General features: G+C 37.5%; 3 protein-coding genes across 7 annotated transcripts; 1 reads left to right on the top strand and 2 right to left on the bottom strand.

Moving 5' to 3' along the window:
• Window positions 1-104: 104 nt before the first annotated feature.
• LOC9310057 (translocase of chloroplast 90, chloroplastic) lies at window positions 105-3,618 on the bottom strand. Of its 5 annotated transcripts, XM_021023495.1 has the most exons (4): window positions 3,532-3,618; window positions 3,341-3,431; window positions 2,990-3,107; window positions 116-2,600 (listed from the first exon to the last, which is right to left on the bottom strand). In XM_021023495.1, exons 3-4 carry the CDS (start codon window positions 3,099-3,101, stop codon window positions 340-342), a joined length of 2,373 nt encoding a protein of 790 aa, XP_020879154.1. In that variant the 5' UTR covers window positions 3,102-3,107; window positions 3,341-3,431; window positions 3,532-3,618; the 3' UTR covers window positions 116-339. The 5 variants fall into 5 exon arrangements, with proteins under 5 accessions (XP_020879155.1, XP_020879153.1, XP_020879154.1 ...); XM_021023496.1 differs by lacking the exon at window positions 3,532-3,618 and having other exon boundaries at window positions 105-2,600; window positions 3,409-3,511; XM_021023494.1 differs by lacking the exons at window positions 3,341-3,431; window positions 3,532-3,618 and adding an exon at window positions 3,304-3,321 and having other exon boundaries at window positions 105-2,600.
• Window positions 3,619-3,734: 116 nt separating this feature from the next.
• Window positions 3,735-5,840, top strand: LOC9310058 (U-box domain-containing protein 51). The gene is made up of 4 exons (XM_021023497.1): window positions 3,735-4,518; window positions 4,609-4,730; window positions 4,825-5,022; window positions 5,101-5,840. The coding sequence occupies exons 1-4, from the start codon at window positions 4,231-4,233 to the stop codon at window positions 5,744-5,746; spliced, it is 1,254 nt and encodes a 417-aa protein (XP_020879156.1). The 5' UTR covers window positions 3,735-4,230; the 3' UTR covers window positions 5,747-5,840.
• Window positions 5,841-6,085: 245 nt separating this feature from the next.
• On the bottom strand, window positions 6,086-15,861 carry LOC9308003 (dicer-like protein 4). The gene is made up of 25 exons (XM_002873945.2): window positions 15,475-15,861; window positions 15,080-15,257; window positions 14,864-14,974; window positions 14,570-14,710; window positions 14,416-14,488; window positions 14,104-14,168; window positions 13,581-13,724; window positions 13,366-13,500; window positions 12,755-12,878; window positions 12,434-12,530; window positions 11,692-11,884; window positions 11,347-11,507; window positions 11,062-11,268; window positions 10,675-10,946; window positions 10,314-10,591; window positions 9,807-10,243; window positions 9,534-9,634; window positions 9,180-9,385; window positions 8,880-9,089; window positions 8,186-8,647; window positions 7,830-8,102; window positions 7,236-7,562; window positions 6,835-7,096; window positions 6,632-6,746; window positions 6,086-6,517 (listed from the first exon to the last, which is right to left on the bottom strand). Exons 1-25 carry the CDS (start codon window positions 15,834-15,836, stop codon window positions 6,370-6,372), a joined length of 5,082 nt encoding a protein of 1,693 aa, XP_002873991.1. The 5' UTR covers window positions 15,837-15,861; the 3' UTR covers window positions 6,086-6,369.
• Window positions 15,862-19,168: the final 3,307 nt, after the last annotated feature.

Below are 19,168 nucleotides of genomic sequence, written 5' to 3' on the forward strand. Positions count from 1 at the left end.
CTCACATGATCCCCATTGATGATGCCCTTAGATAAGAAGACTTCATAAAATTGTAAAGCAATTTTTTTTTTTTTTTGTATATTTATCTCTCTACTTGTGAGTTGTGACAAACAAATGACTAATTTTTTTATTTTTGCATCATATTTGCGAGCCAAAATCTGTTCTAACAACCACGTAAACATTTCACACTAGAACAACGAGACTCATGCACATCAGTTATCAACAAGACAAGAGTATAACATATAGAACAATTGAAGCAGATGTGCATGTTCTGTCTCTTACATCAGTTATATCTTTTCTTTACCTAATTTTAGAGAGAAACCAGGAAACGAAGAAAAGTCACAACTCTTCTTCTTCATTTTCCTTCGTCATTTCACTCTTCCTCCGCCGTACTAAAGCCTTGAACATCGTTAACGCTGATATCAAAGCGATCTCCCAGTGCTCAGCGCTGTTGAGTTTCACGTTTATCTTCCCCATTTTCCTGTTGTTCATGTTTATGTTGACGTCTATGTTCGTGCCCCGGGCTGGTCTAAGCTGAGTCTGTAAACCATAGTTCAAGACCAGCTCTCGGTTGAATGACAGAGCCGTCATTGTCAAACAGATTTGCTCATTTCTGACAGGGTAATCTCTCCCTCTGATACAAGCTTCAAAGCTCCCGCCGTGTGCTGTTTGCCCTGAACCCCTCATCTGACCTGCATTTACGGTTAACTTCACCCTCTTCCCAACCAATAAGGTATCCTCAAGCTTTCCGCCCACATAGTATTTCCCACCAAAAGATGTCAAACCAACTCCAAGATCAGTTGTGTTGTGCTTAAATGTTTGAAGCTTTGTGCCGCCCTGAAACGAGTACACCAGATCTTCTCCTGATGATTGAAGGTCAACAGCTACAGAGAACGTCTGTTCTCTAGAGTTTCTAGTATAAGCTGCATTAGTCTCGGATTGGATAGTGAAACGTTGCTTGTCTCTGCTCACCTGTCCTGTAGCTGAAGCAAATAGATTCCTTTTTATTTTTGCAGCTGTCTCAATATTTATTCCATCAAATCCCACATCGCGATCCCAACCTTGTGGATCATAGACAGGTCTCACGAGCCACTGGTCACCTGCCGCAACGCATCGATATCTGTGAGCCGGAAAATCCGAATCGAAACTGTCTGGACCTGCCATGTCAGGCAGTGGAACAGCTGCTTGGTCGCTCTGTTCAGTGTCATTGAGATTTTCCTCATCAATTAGCTTTTCATCCCGTCGTCTTCGGCATTCTTCCTTCAATTGTTTCTTCAGATAAAGGGTTTCCCTGTAATCAAGCTCATCGAGATACTCTTTCTTCTGAGACTTTGACAGCTTCTCAAACCGGGATTTCCCAAGGATACGGATTGTAGGCAACTGGTCATACTCAACTTCCTCCTCTAAATCCAAATTCAGAAGCTCGTCTATCTCTTTCTCTGCTTCATCTGCACCAGCTGATAAGCGACGGCGCAGAAAAACTGAAAGAAGATGAGGAAGAGAAGCTGTTCGGGTACTACTTGGCTGTCCCAGGCCAATGCTGTCACGAAATCTCAGTAAAGACTGGACATCGCCAAGAACTTTGGTACAAACGCACAAAAACATAAACTGAGGCTTCCATACCAACCCATTTGGAAGAACATACTCACCAGCAAGATTCTTTTTACAGCTGGGATGATTTTCAACTAACAGCACAGGGTTTTCTAGTTTTGTATCAGACACAGCCTGATGTATATAATGCTGAACCACATCCATGCGCTGGCCCACATATGACTCATAGTTCACAGATTGTCCATTACGTCCTTCTGTAGTAGTTGAGGAATGCGTCATTACAAGAATCGTGTTTAACCATATAGCTGCACCCAAGATTTCACTTATAAGCTGCAAGAGGGAAAAATCACTGTATCGCATGTCGATCATATCAAGGCGGTCCAAGTAAAGAACTACATCAGGTGGACGCTTCTTAACGTATCTCTTAATAGAGAGGAGAATCTTTCGGTTTTTTCTTGTGCTAGAAGATGACAGTGGGTGAAAACCAGGGGTATCAATAAAGGTTACTTTAACTCCATTGACAGTTCCCATAACCTCTTCTATGCGATCTGTGGCCGGTCGGAAAGCATCGGTTTCACTTTTGGACTGACCAAAAATAGAGTTTATGGTTGCACTCTTGCCAACACCTGTTTTCCCCAGGATAAGGATTCTAAGTGAGAAATCCAGCTCCGGTGTGCCAGATAATTCTTGCTCCCTTGCTAAAGCTTTGGCCCTATCTTGCCTAAGTTTTACAGTTTTAAGTTCTGATTCCTCAGCTCGTATCAGCAACGCAAGGTGTACCCGATATAAAACCTTGGAGACTAGAATATTATTCTGTGACTGCCCAAACCTTTGAACAAGGCGTAAGAACTGCACTTGGAGGTCACCAATCTTTGCTAGTGGATTATGTTTCTTTCCATTAAGATCAATACTTGACTGGTACAAGCTTTCGAGTGGAACTTGTTGCTGAGAGAGAGGAGGCTGAATTTCTACATCACCACTGGTTGAACATGGTGCTTCCAAACTTGTCACTGGTTCTGGTGCAGCAGGTACTTGAGCTAAAAATAAAACTGAAAGTTATTAGTCAAAGAATACATTAAGAAAACAGCAAGAAGAGAAACTGCAGAGATTGATCAAATAATCAAGCTGAATAGTACCAGCAATTGGCTAAAGTATCAGAAAGAAAAGTCCAATTCAATTTGAAAAGCAATGGACATAGCAACGAAATCTTCAGACCAAATTAGAGCAAAACACAGGAAGTACTTCTTTGATATTCCAAGAAAAACAGTGACTGGCATAAAGAAGATATGGTCACAGAGCACAAAGAGATGTTAAGTAGATCAGTTTAAGAGGTAATATATTCACACCCATCTCACGATGTTGTTCTCATTGTAACATATAGAGCCATAAATCAGGGGCATTACTCATCGTTCAGGAGGAAGGAAGAGAGATATCTTACACTGGTTATCTTGTTCTTGAGAGTCACGGAAAAAAGGGTCACTTCCCAAAAGGGGTCTAGATGATGCCATTGAGTTGGATAGAGCGAAAACCCAGTCTTTGAAGCCTTTCATTACTACCTGCCCAACAGATCCACAACAAGAAGATGCTGTCAAAGTTATGCCACACAATCTTGTTCACTTGCTAAGATGATATGCAAGAATTACAAAACAGCTGCAAAATCTAAAGTTGCTTAGGGAAATATAATGCCATCGATGACAACGGAACCCAAATGACCCAAGATTCGCAATCATTCAAATGGAAAGTGTATTTGACCCAAAAAAGAGCATTCTTGAAGCAAACTTGGGTCAACCAGAAACTAGAATTAGACCAAAATCGAGCTCAAGAAATTCCGATGGATAAGAAGAAGAGAGTGAGAACCTCTCCACCGCACAATACACCGACTAAAGAAAAAGAAGAAAAAAAACACAGAAAAATTCAATTGGTTTTGGAGAAAAGTAGACGACGAGAGATTGAATGAGAAGAAGAGAAATCGAAGAGAACCTTGTATTGGCGAAAGAGAGAGGATCAATGTAAGACAAAGGGTAGGTTGAAGATAACGAAGAAGATGCCGAGAGAGAGAGAGAGAGATGTTGTTTTTCTCTTGTTTCTTGCGTGCAGGCTAATGTGCGCCCCATACCAGTCGCTAACCTACAAGGTTTGTTAACTGTAATGTAGATCTCAAACCGAACCAAACCAAAACCAAAACCGAACTGAATTAAAATGCAATTAACCATAGTGCCTATATTCAACTTCGGTATGGTATATGATTTTGATACCTTCATGCGTTAGTTCCAACAGATCTTTTTTCAACACGGCCACGGAAACTTGACTTTTTTCATGATGTTGTTTGAAACATACTGGTGGGTGGTTTTTATGTTTCAATAACAGTTTTTTTTGGTGCATGTCCTGGAGTTAGTTTTGTCCCTGCATGCATATAATTAACTCTTGTTGATAACAGTACTTCTATTTTTAGCTAGATTCGGTTCTCCTCCCAAAGTGGAAGGGTTTGAATTTTTTATTTTCTCTACACCTCTTTTTAAGTCTTTTCAAATCTCATATTGGCTCTACTCACATGTTTAGTTTCTGGTTATTAGATGTTTATCATTTTTTTTGTGTCCATGATCAATCTATGACCTCTTCTTCTTTAAATTCCAAATGAGGTCTTTTTCTTTACCAATATAACATTCTCTTGAGTGGAAAATGATCTCGAATATGAGAGATAATATTGAGAGAAATGAAGTAAGGGAAGGGCCTATAGCTATTGCAATTGATAGAGATAAAACAACAAGCTGCCAAGCTCTTAAATGGGCTGTCGATCATTATATACCCCGAGGCGGGACTGTCAAACTCGTGCATGTCGTCCAAAGATCTGCTTTGAATAATGCAAATGGATCTTACAACACAGATGATGAATCATCTGATAGACCACACAATGATAAACGGAGCACTCTGTTTCTTCCATTGCGTTGTCTTTGTATGCGAAGAAATGTAAGTATGAGGTCTGTTTTCTTTGCTTTCTTTCTTATCTTTTCTACATGTTTTTGTAAAGCATCTCTGATTTTTATTGTCTATATTTAGATACAAAGCGAAGTAGTTTTGCTGGAAGATCAAGATGTGGCAAAAGCCCTGATTGAATATATTAGCCAGAATTGTATTTCCACATTCTTACTAGGTGCCTCGTTGAAGAAGAGCATTACCAGGTTCGCCAAATAGTATTGCTATCTTTCTCTCTGAAATCATCAGTACCCAATAATCTTGTTCTGAAAAACTCTCCAAAATGGTGTTGATTTGAAGGCTGTTCAAGGCTGATGACATTCCAAGTAATGTGATGAGATGGGCTCCAGACTTCTGCAGTGTATTAGTCATATCAAAGGGAAGACTATCAAGTGTACGATCAGCCACTCGGCCTTTACCTCAAGCCTTGCCATCTTCTTCTTCAGGGACTGCACCATTGTCACCACGCAGCAACGCCGATGAGGCTCCCTCTGAGATGTAATCTACTCTAAACCTGTTACATTATGTTTGTTTATGCCTAGAGATTAAAATTCTTGAATTGATTGGCTCTCGCAGGTCATTGTCAAGAGAGGACGACGTTTTCTTTGAGGAGTTTTTATCCCTTGACCCAGATTCTAGTGTGAACATTAGTAGCAGGTTCAGTACAGACAGTTCGGTTCTCTCCTTCTATGAGAAACTTGCAGCTCCACACATGTTGGATATTCCTAGATTCTCTGGTCTGGATGATGAAAAAGCCAGGTTTTCTATCTATCTTAATAGTCCTTCTGATGAAAAGAATTGTACCTTAGCTTCCCCACTATCACCAACGGATGACGCCGAGGCTGAGATGAGGAGGCTGAAGAAAGAGCTGAAGGAAACGATGAACATGTACCACGCCGCTTGCAAAGAAGCTCTTATGGAAAAAGAAAGAGCGGTAGAGCTTGAGATGTGGAAAAGGAAAGCAGAGCTAAGGATTCAAATGGCTGAAGATACAACAACAATGGCTATCATGGAGATGGAGAAGACGAAATTAGAACTACGGCGAAGAGTGGAGGCAGAGATGAAGTCGGTGAAAGGGAAAGGGGGTGATGACGGAAAGATGGTTTGGGATACTCTTGGAGAGTCTCATCTTGTGGTTAAACATGAGAGCTTGCTCCATATTTTAGTTGTACTTTTCTTGTTTTATATTTATTTCACACTAAGAAAATTCTATTTCTTGTGATTAGAGTTGGGTGATGAAGTCTCTCATCTGGTCCAAGAGAAGTTGCTCATTGACTCTCTTGTATAGATCACAAATCATATTTCCTTTGTTTCTTCTTCACAATGTCACTCCTGCTGCAAGCAAAATCTTGTCTAAAAAATATCGCTATTTCTTTGTCAATTGTTTCCCCTTTCTACTTCTGAATTTATCTTAAGTCAAAGTTTTCACACCATCTCAACATTCTCATTTGCTTTTTCTAGTCCCAGTTGCTTGTTCTTTTGAAAATGTAAGACCAGTTAACGCTTAGTTCATATATAGTTTAATGAAGATCACGCAGGATCATATTTGATGCATGAGAGATGAGAGTAAACTATTTTTTTGGGGCCTACATCATGCTAAGGGTTCATCAAGCATCAAGTAAACATATAAGTACTTATATTCAGAAGAGCGATCGAAGAAAACTTTAGCCTTGAAAGCTCTTCGCTCCAAAATCTATGGTGGTTTAAGGTAGTCTTCAGACATCTTTTTCTCTTTTTCGAGAAATTGTATGTGTCGATCATATATGCTAATATGTAGCTCTGGTAAAGTTATATGCCAATGATAACCTCTATTTCTAACCGATATAAAGCTGCTCGAGATCATCATCAAAGGAATCCAGAATGCTTGAGGCACCATATAGCAGCTTGGGCAGCGTGCTCTGCTGCACCTTTCTTCGTTGCTCTAGCCTCACCATAACACTCCAATGTCATATTGGGCGCATCTTCAACTTCCAGGATTACCTTATAGAAGAATCTGTATTCATGCACACAATTGATGACATTAAAATCCAATACCTGATATTTTCTTTATTAAGTTTCTAGCTCGCTCAAGTTCAGAGATTTGGCAGTGTTTGATCAATTTACTTACGATTTCAGGTGGCCTGGTCCTTCCTCCTCACAACATTCAAAGTGTGGTGGCTTCCAACAGTTAGCAACACATGTTTCGTGCAAGAGGGATTTTGCGGTTTTGCTGCTTGGTCGACCTGTGGAGTTTGAGTAATAGAATCGATAATTCAAGATTGCACCAAATTTACAGTCTCCTGATAAAGACACAAGAATCCATCCACATACCTGCTTCTATGATGGTCTTTTGAGGAAGCCTGTCTTCTGTTTTAGATGGTGCCTGGGGGAGACCTCGTCTGATGACGTATGAGCTGCTTATTTCACTATTCTCGCCAAGATTTTCTTGGATTTTTAGGTTTTCAACGTCCAGCCCAACAAGATTCACAACATCTATAGGATCTTCATTGTAGCCAATTAATTTAGCTTCATTAAGGTTGCTATTCTTCAGAACATCCTCCAACGGATGAGAGGTTGTTATTTGCTCATGAGCCTGCGGATGAATTACACAAAGAAGTTCTCAAATAACGAGTTACATATATGAACACTAGGTAGCTTAAGATAAAATATACATCACATCAATTGAAGAAATTTGTTACACTACAGTTTCTTTTGACTTTTTGAAAAATTACCTTCAGGGATGTAATCATCAGCTGTGCAGCCTTTTTTGTGCTCTCTCTTTTGTTCCGACCAGTTGCAGAAACTGTAAGGCAACAACCTTTCTTGGTCACTTTTAATTCAACAGAAAAACCACCATCCTTTTTCGTCGCTGATATTTCCCGATCCCACTTGTAAGACTGGCAAAGTTCAATCAGTTCCTTTATAGGACTAATCTGCAGGTTAGACAAGTTTTTGACCGGATCTAGAAATGATAGCATCATAGTCCAGACATGATTCAAGTTGAATCCACAATCGAGGAAAAGAGCCCCCAAACAGGATTCTACCAAGTCACCAAGAACCTGCAAAAAAATATAATACCTATATTAGTTACTCCCTAATATAGCTATGCGTGTTCTTGTCTAATTAACATTTTAATTGACTGCAAACTAAACTAATGAGATGGGCATAGTCTCTTCAATTCAACATCTCGTATAGATAGAAAGGAATTAAGGTAGAAAGGTACCAGAGATAGTTCGAGATTCTCAAAATGTAAGTCAGATGATATTAATAGGAGTGAATCTTATCATAGTTTTACTGTGACATGTGAAAGGAAGATCGAAACGCACCTTTGGGCATCTTGGACCTTCAGATGGTCCACTTGCCAATGGGGACGCTGCCCGGAAATTGGTATAATCCTCTATAGCTTCATGGAGATATACGGACTCGCAAAATAGAAATCTCTTTAGCGAAAAACTGACAGCAACATTTGCTAGCGCCTTATTATTTACTGAGAGCGATCTTAGATCGGTCAGTTGACCAGGTTTCAGTTTCGGGAAGACAGTGAAAAAATAGGATGTCATCAAGTAGTCCAGAACAGCATCCCCAAGAAACTCCAATCTCTGCGGACCCCCAATCAAAGAAAGTTGGCTACCATAGATGGATATTATCGAGAGAAATGAAAAATAAGGAAACATAAAAATACCTGGTAGCAGCCTCCTCCATGCCTGTTGTAAGATGGATGGATAAAGGCTTGTACAAGTAGACCTTTGTGGAGGAAGTTATAGTCAAGCTGGTTTTCAAGGGCCTCCAAATTATTGCGAGTAGTGAGGGGCATGTAGCGCCTGCTTGCAATACAAGCATCTTGTACTTGCAAGGATTCAAAATCAACATTTACACCAATCCAGCTAAGAAATTTCACAGCACCTTTGAAGCCACTGTCAACTAAGAAAGCTCCCACAAGAGCCTCAACCACATCAGCAATTGTTTTCTTGTACAACCAATGATGTCCTTTGCTACATCTGATTTCACTATTTGACTCCAAGAGCCCAGGAACCCTATTCAAGGAATGAACCTCTTCACTCGTTACCTCGTCACAGGTTACTCTGCATGGATGGCCAAATGCAAAGAACTGAGTAGGATCTAATGCTTGATCACGGATGTAGACCTGGGAAAACGAACAAGTTAATATTATCCAAAACTAAATAATTAAATTAATACGTTTTTGTCTGCCTCTATCTAAAAGATTTGTTTTTGAAAATATGTAACTGAGAATGTATTAAATGTATGGAGGCAACGGTTATGCACATGATCAGTATTTGTGTTCTGTGCAGCAATCACAGATCAAACCAGATTTAAAATGTATCAGCAATCAAAACATTTATAGGTATTCTGAGAACCTGCAAATTTCTTTTTATTGCAAGCCTACACAAGTTGGAATTGTTAACGGCTTTAGAGCGTCTCCGAGTCAACTCTCCTTCATCAAGCCTATCATGGTGTAGAAAAAGGTGTCTGCTAACAGCAAACTTGAGGAATGCATCACCAAGCACCTCAAGCCTTTCAAGAGAAAGGCGCTCATGACATTTCTCTGTTGTGAGCGCCTCGAGTACCTATACCAGTTCACTCAGTCAGTAAAGTATCAAACATCAACAAATTTTAGGAATCAAGCAAATGGGTTATCAAGTGAAATGAGATCATACTCTGTGACCAGAAACTTCAGCTATCTCAGGGATCGAAGCAGACATCACATGTTTCAGTTCAATAGCCACGAGTAAATTCTCCACACGATGCATGATTGATGGTAGCAAGGATAACGAGCTTCCGATTTCTTTAGATAATCCTTTTATCTTTAACTGAGAAAGCTCGGGAGGAATCTCTATGAAGTATTCATCAAGTTCTTGTGGTTCTGTTTTTGGCAATGTGAGAATTTTATTATTAGCATTTGAACCAAAACATGAGAATGGTAAACAATTAGAGTATGCAAAGATGTGCTGTGAGTACATGTACATGCACAAGAAAATTGTGATATGCAAAAATCAGTTAAGAAAATCTACCCAAATTCTTCTGCATTCTGTTGTGAAGCAAGTTCCGAACATGACAAAGTGGTTTCACACGCAAGAGTGGCTGTCCAGGATACTTGAGTTCCACGCCATACCTAGTTTGCGCATAAAAATGAGAAGGTTCTTAAACTCAGAAAATCATACGATCCTAAAGTCTAGAGTCCAAACCAATTTTATAATGGATTGTTATACTGCGCTGTAGAAAAGGATAAAGAACATTAACAAGAAAGAAAAAAAAAAGAGAATACATGCTCTGTAGTAGCTTACAACTTATATATGTTCTCCATATGGCTTTTGGTGCTAGATTCCTTAACAGGACTGAACCCATTTCTTCCGTAGCAGATATCAGCTACAAAGTAAAACTGTTTATTGTGGGTCATAAAAACCAAGCTGTTCTTCACATCATCAATATTCCAGCAGCCATTTGCTAGATTTAAATAAGATCCCGTAGGAGGAACTATATCTTCCACTAAAACAGATGGAGTCTTAAAGATTGGTGATGACAAGCAGCTTCTGATAGTCACCCAATCTACAGATATAACACTTTCTGCATCATGCAGACTGATTGGAAGAAGAAGGTAGAATGTAGATTTGCTTGTTCTAGAAGAGTCTTGCAGTTCTAAGGGCACAAATTCCGGGATCAGCTCCCCCCGTTCAAAAAGAACCTTCAGGGCAACCTCCTGGAAAAGCTCAGCTAGCCTTATCTGTATAAACATAATCATATAAGATAAGTTCATTCTAGTTTCATTATTTATCTAATTAAAAGCTCAGTACCTCATCGTTGTCGAATTCTGTGACTCCTGATGGAAAAATCTTTACACTTACAGATCTTTGATGAGCAAGGTGAAGATCGATATCCATAGTGTCAGCCTCAATGGGAAGAGGTGACTTCATGAAGAAACCAAACTTTTTGTAGCTCCTATCTGCGGGATGAGGCACAAACCTTATGTAGTAAGAATGAAGATTGACACAACTTCTTGATGAATCCCACTTTTGTTTAAATAAGACAGGAACAACCATCTCATACAGTTCACCTCGTGAACAACCTTCACCTAGCAGGAAGTAAAATATCTGTCATTATACAACGAACGAATAGCATAAACAACTTAGATTTATAACTGAACCACTCATGCACCTTTGATGTTATCAAAATCAAATTCATCATCTGACAACTCGTCCTCAATTTCATCCTTTGAATCTGGCAACAGAAAATCGTTAAGTACACCCAAGTTGTGCAACTCATACACAGCCTTTAGACAAGCATCCTTTTTAGCAGCTTCAGTTGAAGGTAGTAGTGAACTGACGATTTCACTTATAGGAGCATTAGCAGGTAAAGTTATGCGACAGATAGTTCCACCAAATTCATTAACAGGCTTGAATTGAAACTCTGGCTTGGGCTGAAAAAATCTGAGGGAATCAAAATGTGGCAAATGGAGATTCAGTTATGACACGAACAAGCTCCCATTTACTGTGGAAGGTGAATCTTTTTAAAAAGCACACAACAGAAAATTGGAAGCCTTACTCATCATGTGGAAGCCTAGAACAATATTTATAGAGAAGGGAGATGCTACTTCCACCACTGATACAAGCTCCTGTCTCATGAACTTTGTATAACTCCTCATCAAGTATAGGACAAGTTTCCTCTGACGTTCTGGAAGTAATTTCCTGATTCATTCGATCTTCATTTACTCTAAAATTTTCAATAAGATCCATCTCTTTCTCGTTTCCGCTGAATCATAAAAGAAAACATTGTTAATCGCGTAGGGACTCATACTTATGGCCTTGTCATTTTCTCATTCCTACACACCTGTCCACTAGAAACGCATATTCAGACTGAGGCATTCGAGCACGACCTCTGGACTGTATGAAGCTGGTAACAGTCTCTGGTAAATCATAACGGATCACAAGACAGCATGTCTGAATATCAAGGCCTTCTTCACCAACTTTAGTGGCAACCAGTAAATTGAGCTGGAACAGGAAAATGAACCTCTAGAAGTTAACTGGAAGTGGCTTGACGATTAATCCTAGACAATATATGCTTATTCAAATATGTGTTTGCATGTATCTTTGTTTAAATATTATGTATACAGGCATATAAAGTGCAGATATCTCCCAATACTAACTATAGGTTTAAAGATGGCTAAAGTATCACCTCTTTAGATTGGAACCGTTTAAGTATTGTTTCCATACCCCTCCTTGACATGCTCTTCAGTCCAGAACTAAGTCCAACAAGGAAATCAGACTTCCAAGACCGTAGCAGTTCCAAGTTATTTAGTATGCATGACAATGTTCTTGCAGTCACAATCCGATTGACAAATATTATACACTTCATGTGTGGCTCTAGCCTGAAAGAAAAAGAAACATGGAAGTTTACTGCAAGAAATACCATTGGCTTCTCTTCCATAATGCACTCATGAGCATGACAAGCGAATCAAGCACAATGTGATGAAAAGCAATCAAGATTTCACAGGACCCAGTGGACAATAACAACTACCATGTTCATAAAGAAATATCCAATGTCTTTTTGATGGTGATTTAAGAGCTGGGAGTTGTTTACTCAGAAAAGGCAATATTCTGACTTCTGAATAGAGATCTATCGATGATAGGCAATTTTCTTGTGTATCATTTCTAGGTTCTAAGTTGTATCTTACGAACGAAACAAATTTTAAGAAGTATAGAGGAAAGAAAAGTACACAAGACTAGACTTTCTTACATAGAGTAAGTTTGTAAATTTCGCGCAAATGCTAACAATGAGAAAACGCATGGGGTTTTGGTTACGTTGCTACTCAATAAAGTTTAAGGACAGTTCATTCATTTCTTTACTTCACACATGCTTTATGGAATATTCAGCAAGAAAGCATTTTAAGACTCTGTAACCTCTCTCAGGTACCAACCTGAATACTGAAAGGATCTCAATCAATTGAACTAGCTTTCTAGAGAATAATGGTTCCTTCAACGCTGCTAAGCTGAGGAGTTCAGATGCACTCTCATCTACAACCACAGTAAAGATGAGAACAAATAATGAGGCAATCAATGGCTTGTTTAATAGGGCATTCACATGGAAATAACAAATATAGTGCAGAAGTTAGTTAAATATATTTTGCAGATCCGGAAAATATACGTAATAAGAAACGTTTCTGTTGCTACTATGGCCGTATTGGAAGAAAATTTAAGGTTCAGAAAAAAGCACTCACTATGGTACTATGTCATCTTACCTTTAGCAACACCAGAAGAGAGGACCTCAGCAGCCAGAGAAAGATATGTATCACATATCTTTGACTTAGGATTCTCGCCCACAGGCTCTTCTTGTACATCACTATTCAATTGAATTTTAGCAGCCTCCAAAAAACGAAGAGAATAAACATTAGCACGCTACAACTTGCATTAAGACACATATGACACAAACAAGAAACAACATACATAGATTTAATTTGGCAAGAGCTAAGGTTACATATGGAGGCTAGATGGTCGTAAGAAATTAAAGAAATATGCACAGAACCTTACCAAAAAAATTCTCTAGGAATTTTTATACAGCTATTCAGCAAGCATCTAACAGAAACCCTTATTTATTTTCCACTTTTTCCGTATTGTACAGCTATTGTGAATCTTGCCAATCATTGTAGTCTTTGACTTCGATCTAGTACACTACTAATGCAAAAGTTGAATATAGTTGACAATTATAAATATTACTGTACCCTAAAACATGTCATCAGCTGCTTGGTAAAACATTGAAGAAACCAGGAAATACAAGTAATCAATACATCTGAAAGCAAAAACTGAAAACCATATATCAAATCTATAAATTCGTTCAGTATGAAATGTCTACCTGTATTGCTCCCCAGAGGCCAAGATTCACCAGAGAATATATGAGATTATCATGAGTTTTTTTGAGAAGCCTTTTCATATTTAGGAGGGTTTGTGTTTGATGGGTATCAATCTGCAGCTTAATTGATGTCAAGCACTGTTCATATTAGGAAGAAATATCAGCTCATATAACTAGGAAGAGTGAGCCAAAAGAGTTAAGAGACACATTTAGACAACCCGCTGTTTGATGTCCTCCAGCATGTTTTCATATCTGATGGTTGATTGAGATGCATCACTTATAGCTGACTGATAATAATATACTTTGACTATAGGAGATGAAACAAAACCATCCAGCTGGACATTGCTTTCCACTGAATAAACCTTTCAGATCACGGGAGACGAAAAGGGAAATGTTAGAACATTGTTTGGAAAGACCAATTGAATGTAAGAACATTAGTACGAATTTAACTATGAGAAAGATATTTCTGCTTTAGACTTTCAATAAATGATTAGTTTGGTACCATAAGCTTGGGCGGAAAATACCATAGAAACAAAAATCAAGAATTATTATTTCTAATTTGGTATCACCCAAAACACAGCGTGCTAGGGCTCGATATAAATAAGCCGGCATCAATCATTTCTAGGAAAGATATCTTGCATTCTTAAATACCAAAAATGCAAATTAGAATTTCAACTTCTAAGGTAGAGAAATGTCATCTGCCAACAGCCAACCTCACCGGGAATTTCAGAACCAGCATACCTTGGCATCGAGCAAATTTTCAAGGCTATTTATGCTTTTCGATAAATTCTCTGATTGAAAAGATCCTGAAAAGTAGGTAGAACTGTCAAAAGGTGGACCATGTATAGAACATGATGATCAAAAGAAACATGTATTATCAAGATCACGACAAACCTCACAACCCATATAGAAAGAACAAAAGGAACTCAACGCAGAAGCTAATTCTGTCGACTATATAATTTCTATGGGAATGATTTATACCCTCTCATAATAAAATATTTGCACAGTAATGGGCTAGTAATCCGGAGTCAACATTAGAAAAATGGGGCCTACCTTTGCCAACAACTGGAGATGCAGTCATTCCAAATATTCGAGGCCGTTGTAAACTTTCTGATTTATAGAAAACCTGCATTGTAACAAATTCGAGCAACGAAAAGATTATTATATGTTAATAATGTTTCAGGACCAATAATGTGAAGGAAGATACCTTCATGATTTCCGCATAAGGATGGTTGCTTTGTTGTTGAGCATGGTGACACTCATCAAATATTAGAAGGGAGATACACTCCATCCTGATGAAACAGTGCTGTAAGTTGTGCAGAAGTATTTGTGGAGTCATAACAAGAACCTACAGGAAAATTCAGGCACAATAACAAAACAATTGAAAGATGATCGCATATGATAAAGTGATGATGGTTCCTACATAAGTGTAAAATGGAAATAACAATCAACTTAAATGAGACTTATAGGCTAAAAATAGAATGAGAAAACAGGAAATCACCTCATTCTCTGAAATCTCTCTCTCCCACTCAGAGTGGCTCTTCACAATCCTCTTGCCTCCACAATGGACTGCAACTTTGAAGTTGACAGAGTCCGCTATGACCTTAGCTTGCTGTAAACAACAAAAAAAACTCAAGAGAGTTAGAACTTGAAGAAAGTAACTAATCAATCAGCTCCATTAAACACCGCCGTATTATCAAGATGAACAGCATCACACCTGTTCAACCAAAGCCACCGTGGGAGCAAGAAAAATACAAACACTTTTCTTGGGACTAAGAACCAAATGACCAAGCTCATATATAACCATCACTGCAATGTGAGTCTTCCCACAACCTGTTCCCAAATAAACAATAATGTTCTCCTCCATTGCTTTCTTACACAGCTCCACCTGATACCTTCATACACCAAAGAAAACCATCAAGCCTCCTCACCACAATCAACACACAAAAAACCTAGTCCGATCACCATTTTTTCCGGGAAAAGCAAATTAACAATTACTCAGCTGAAAACATATACAACGATAAAACACCATCCGTAGAAAATCGTAAGCAAGCAAACAAAGAAGAAAAAGCAAGCTCTGAAAGATGTTCGCAAAGACGGGAAAAATCAAACCTCCTGGCGATTTTTCTAGGGTCTTTCTCCATTTTCGATGAAGGATCATCGGTACACAAAGAAGACGAAGAAGAAGAAAACGAATAAAAAGAGGAAGAAGAAGAGAGGTGAATGTCGGAGGAAACATCGGCGTCACAGTCGAGAGAGCGAAAATCGTCGCCGATTTCGATTTCACCGTACGGCATGGTCAAAGCAGGAAGAAACTTGTGAGTGGCACTAGTGAGAAGAATTGGGTCCTTTTGCTGCATTTTAGCTCTCTCTTTTTTGTTTTTGTTTGTTTCTTCTTTACCTTTTTTTTCTCTGTCTCGCTTTCCCAAAATCTTCGAGGGTATGGTCAAGCTCAAGTCAACTTCTTCACGCATTTTTCACCCAGATCACACGTCTCTCTCTCTTCTATTACAGCGTTATTATTGGGATTTCTTTCCATTTAATTGATTTTATCAGCTAATCAATACAACTAGGTGATTGCCCGCGCGCATGCGCGGGAAGAATGCTATATAAATGGTAAAATCATGTGAAATAAGGGATTGTTTAGGTGTTAATTGGTAGTGTAAGAAAAATATGGTAAATTGTTTAGGATTTAGTGTGATAAAATTATGGAAAATGATGAAATTTAAAAAATTCAATAATATTATAAATGCTAAAAAATAATAATAAATCATCTTTTAAAATCATTCACCAACAAAATAAGAAATCAACGAACATCATCACTCTATGGCATTCTCCTTCCGTGTGATGATCGGTACTTGGTCATTTTCAGGATTCCTGACATCCGATTAAGAACACCATAAACAGTGAATGTCCAGTCGCCAACTTTAGAGTTTTGATTGTAAACGGGAAAAAAAAATACTTACCAACAAAGCAACTCGTCGGTAATACTGAGATCCGGATTACGCATACCAAATTGTGACGTGGACAGATCCAAGTGGATCCTACCAAAAATGTGTGGGATCTGACCCCAACAGTTTTCAGGATTCATGACATCCGATTTAGAACACCAGAAAAAGTTAACGTTCAGTCGCCAACTTTAGAGTTTTGATTGTGAACCGAAAAAAACCAAAAAATAATTACCAACAAAGCATCTCGTCGGTAATACTGACTATTTCTTGTCAAACTCATCAATCTGCAAATGATTTCTACGTTTATCAAGTTCTCTTTCATCGGATTGTAGAAAACCGTCAATTTTGTATCTCTTATTTTGTTATCATGGTTATAGCCACACTCATCAATGAGAAAATAATTTTTAAGTTTATCAAGGGTTCTTTTATTACGTTGCAGAAACACATCAATTTTTTTTTTAATCATAGTTATAGCCAAACTCATCAATCAGCAAATGATATTTACGGTTTTTAAGGGCATTTTTATAACAATGCAGATAACAGTCAATTTTACCCATTTTTCCGTTATAATGGTTATAGCAAAACTCTTCAATTAGAAAATAATTTATACATTTATCAAGAGCTCTTTCATCAGACAGAAGAAAACCGTCAATTTTGATCTCTTTTCTTTTTGTTATCCTGGTTATAGCCAAACTCATCATCAACAAATAATTTCTACGTTTATCAAGAGCTTTTTCATGAGGCTACATAAAACCATCATTTTTGATCTTCTTGTTTTTTTCACATGGTTATAAACTCATAAATCAGAAAATCATTTCTACGTTTATCAACATGTGTTTCATTAGTCTGTAAAAAAACTATTAGTTTCGCTCATTTTTTTGTTATCATGGTTATAGCCTATCTCATCAAGCAGCAAATGATTTCTACGTTTATCAAGAGCTCTTTCATCAAGCTGCATAAAACCTTCATTTTTGCTCTTCTTATTTTTTTTATCATGGTTATAAACTCATAAATCAGAAAATAATTTCTACGTTTATCAATAGGTGCTTCATTAGGCTGTAAAAAAAACGTTAGTTTCTCTCATTTTTTTTTTATCATGGTTATAGCCTATCTCATCAAGCAGCAAATGATTTCTACGTTTATCAAGAGCTCTTTCATCATTCTGTAAAAACTTATCAATTTTGCTCATTTTCCGTTATAATGGTTATAGCAAAACTTTTCAATCAGCAAACGATTTCTACGTTTACAAAGAGCTCTTTCATGAGACTACATAAAACCGTCAAATCTTCTTCTCTTTTTTTGTTATCATGGTTATAGTCAAACTCATCATCAGTAAATGATTTCTACGTTTGTCAATAGTTTTTTCGTGAGTCTGTAGAAAACCGTCAATTTTGCTCCTTTTTCGTTATCATTGTTATAGCCAAACTCATCAATCATCAAACGATTTCTAGTTTTATAAAGATCACTTTCATTAGACTATAGAAAGCCGTCAATTCTGGTTCTCTTGTTTTGTTATCATGGTTATATCCAAACACATTAATGAGCAAATAATTTCTAAGTTTATCAAATTCTTTTCATAAGCTTGAAGAAAACCGTCAATTTTATTCAATATTTTTCGTTATTATAGTTATAGTCAAACTCATCAATCTGCAAAGGATTTCTATGTTTATCAAGTTCTCTTTCATCGGATTACAGAAAGCCGTCAATTTTGTCTCTCTTGTTTTGTTATCATGGTTATAGCCACACTCATCAATGAGCAAATAATTTTTACGTTTATCAAGACTCTTTCATTACGTTGGAGAAACCCATCAACTTTTTTTTTTAATCATGGTTATAGCCAAACTCATCAATCAGCAAATGATATTTATGGTTATCAAGGGCATTTTTATGAAGTTGAAGAAAATTGTCAATTTTACCCATTTTCCGTTATAATTGTTATAGCAAAACTATTCAATTAGCAAATGATTTATACATTTATCAAGAGCTCTTTCATTAAATATGAGAAACCCGTCAATTTTTCTTTTTTGTTTTTTGTTAACCTGGTTATAGCCAAACTCACCATCAACAAATGTTTTCTACGTTTATCAAGAGCTTTTTCATGAGGCTGCATAAAACCTTTATTTTTGCTCTTCTTGTTTTTTTGTCATGGTTATAAACTCATAAATCAGAAAATAATTTATAAGTTTATCAATAGGTGGCTGTAAAAAAACCGTTAGTTTCGCTCATTTTTTTTGTTATCATGGTTATAGCCTATCTCATCAAGCAGCAAATGATTTCTACGTTTATCAAGAGCTCTTACATCATTCTGTAAAAACTTATCAATTTTGCTCATTTCCCGTTATAATGGTTATAGCAAAACTCACCATCAACAAATGTTTTCTACATTTATCAAGTTCTTTTCATGAGCTTGCAGAAAACCGTCAATTTTGTTCATTATTTTTCGTTATTATAGTTATAGTCAAACATATCAATCTGCAAAATGATATCTATGTTTATCAAGTTCTCTTTCATCGGATTGCAGAAAGCCGTCAATTTTGTCTCTCTTGTTTTGTTATCATGGTTATAGCAGCACTCATCAATGCACAAATAATTTTTACGTTTATCAAGGGCTCTTTCATTACGTTGCATAAACCCATCAACTTTTTTTTTTATCATGGTTATAGCCAATCTCATCATCAGTAAATTATTTCTACGTTTGTCAATAGTTTTTTCGTGAGCCTGCAGAAAACCGTCAATTTTGCTCCTTTTTCGTTATCATTGTTATAGCCAAACTCATCAATCATCAAACGATTTCTAGGTTTATAAAGATCTCTTTCATTAGACTATAGAAAGCCTTCAATTCTGGTTCTCTTGTT

Source organism: Arabidopsis lyrata (assembly GCF_000004255.2).
Source record: "Arabidopsis lyrata subsp. lyrata unplaced genomic scaffold ARALYscaffold_6, whole genome shotgun sequence".
In the NCBI taxonomy this organism is placed as follows: domain Eukaryota; kingdom Viridiplantae; phylum Streptophyta; class Magnoliopsida; order Brassicales; family Brassicaceae; genus Arabidopsis; species Arabidopsis lyrata.

Bases quoted from the DNA above. Each gene is read 5' to 3' on its own strand.
- LOC9310057 (XM_021023496.1), bottom strand. From the start codon at position 3,101: ATGAAAGGCTTCAAAGACTGGGTTTTCGCTCTATCCAACTCAATGGCA. The intron at 2,601-2,989 runs GTAAGATATCTC...AATAACTTTCAG, and splicing joins TCAAGAACAAGATAACCAGT to TTTTATTTTTAGCTCAAGTA.
- LOC9310058 (XM_021023497.1), top strand. From the start codon at position 4,231: ATGATCTCGAATATGAGAGATAATATTGAGAGAAATGAAGTAAGGGAA. The intron at 4,519-4,608 runs GTAAGTATGAGG...GTCTATATTTAG, and splicing joins GTCTTTGTATGCGAAGAAAT to ATACAAAGCGAAGTAGTTTT. The intron at 5,023-5,100 runs GTAATCTACTCT...TGGCTCTCGCAG, and splicing joins GATGAGGCTCCCTCTGAGAT to GTCATTGTCAAGAGAGGACG.
- LOC9308003 (XM_002873945.2), bottom strand. From the start codon at position 15,836: ATGCGTGAAGAAGTTGACTTGAGCTTGACCATACCCTCGAAGATTTTG. The intron at 11,269-11,346 runs GTGTGTAGGAAT...TTTATGATTCAG, and splicing joins TATGCGTTTCTAGTGGACAG to CGGAAACGAGAAAGAGATGG. The intron at 7,097-7,235 runs GTAATTTTTCAA...ATTCATCCGCAG, and splicing joins TGATGATTACATCCCTGAAG to GCTCATGAGCAAATAACAAC.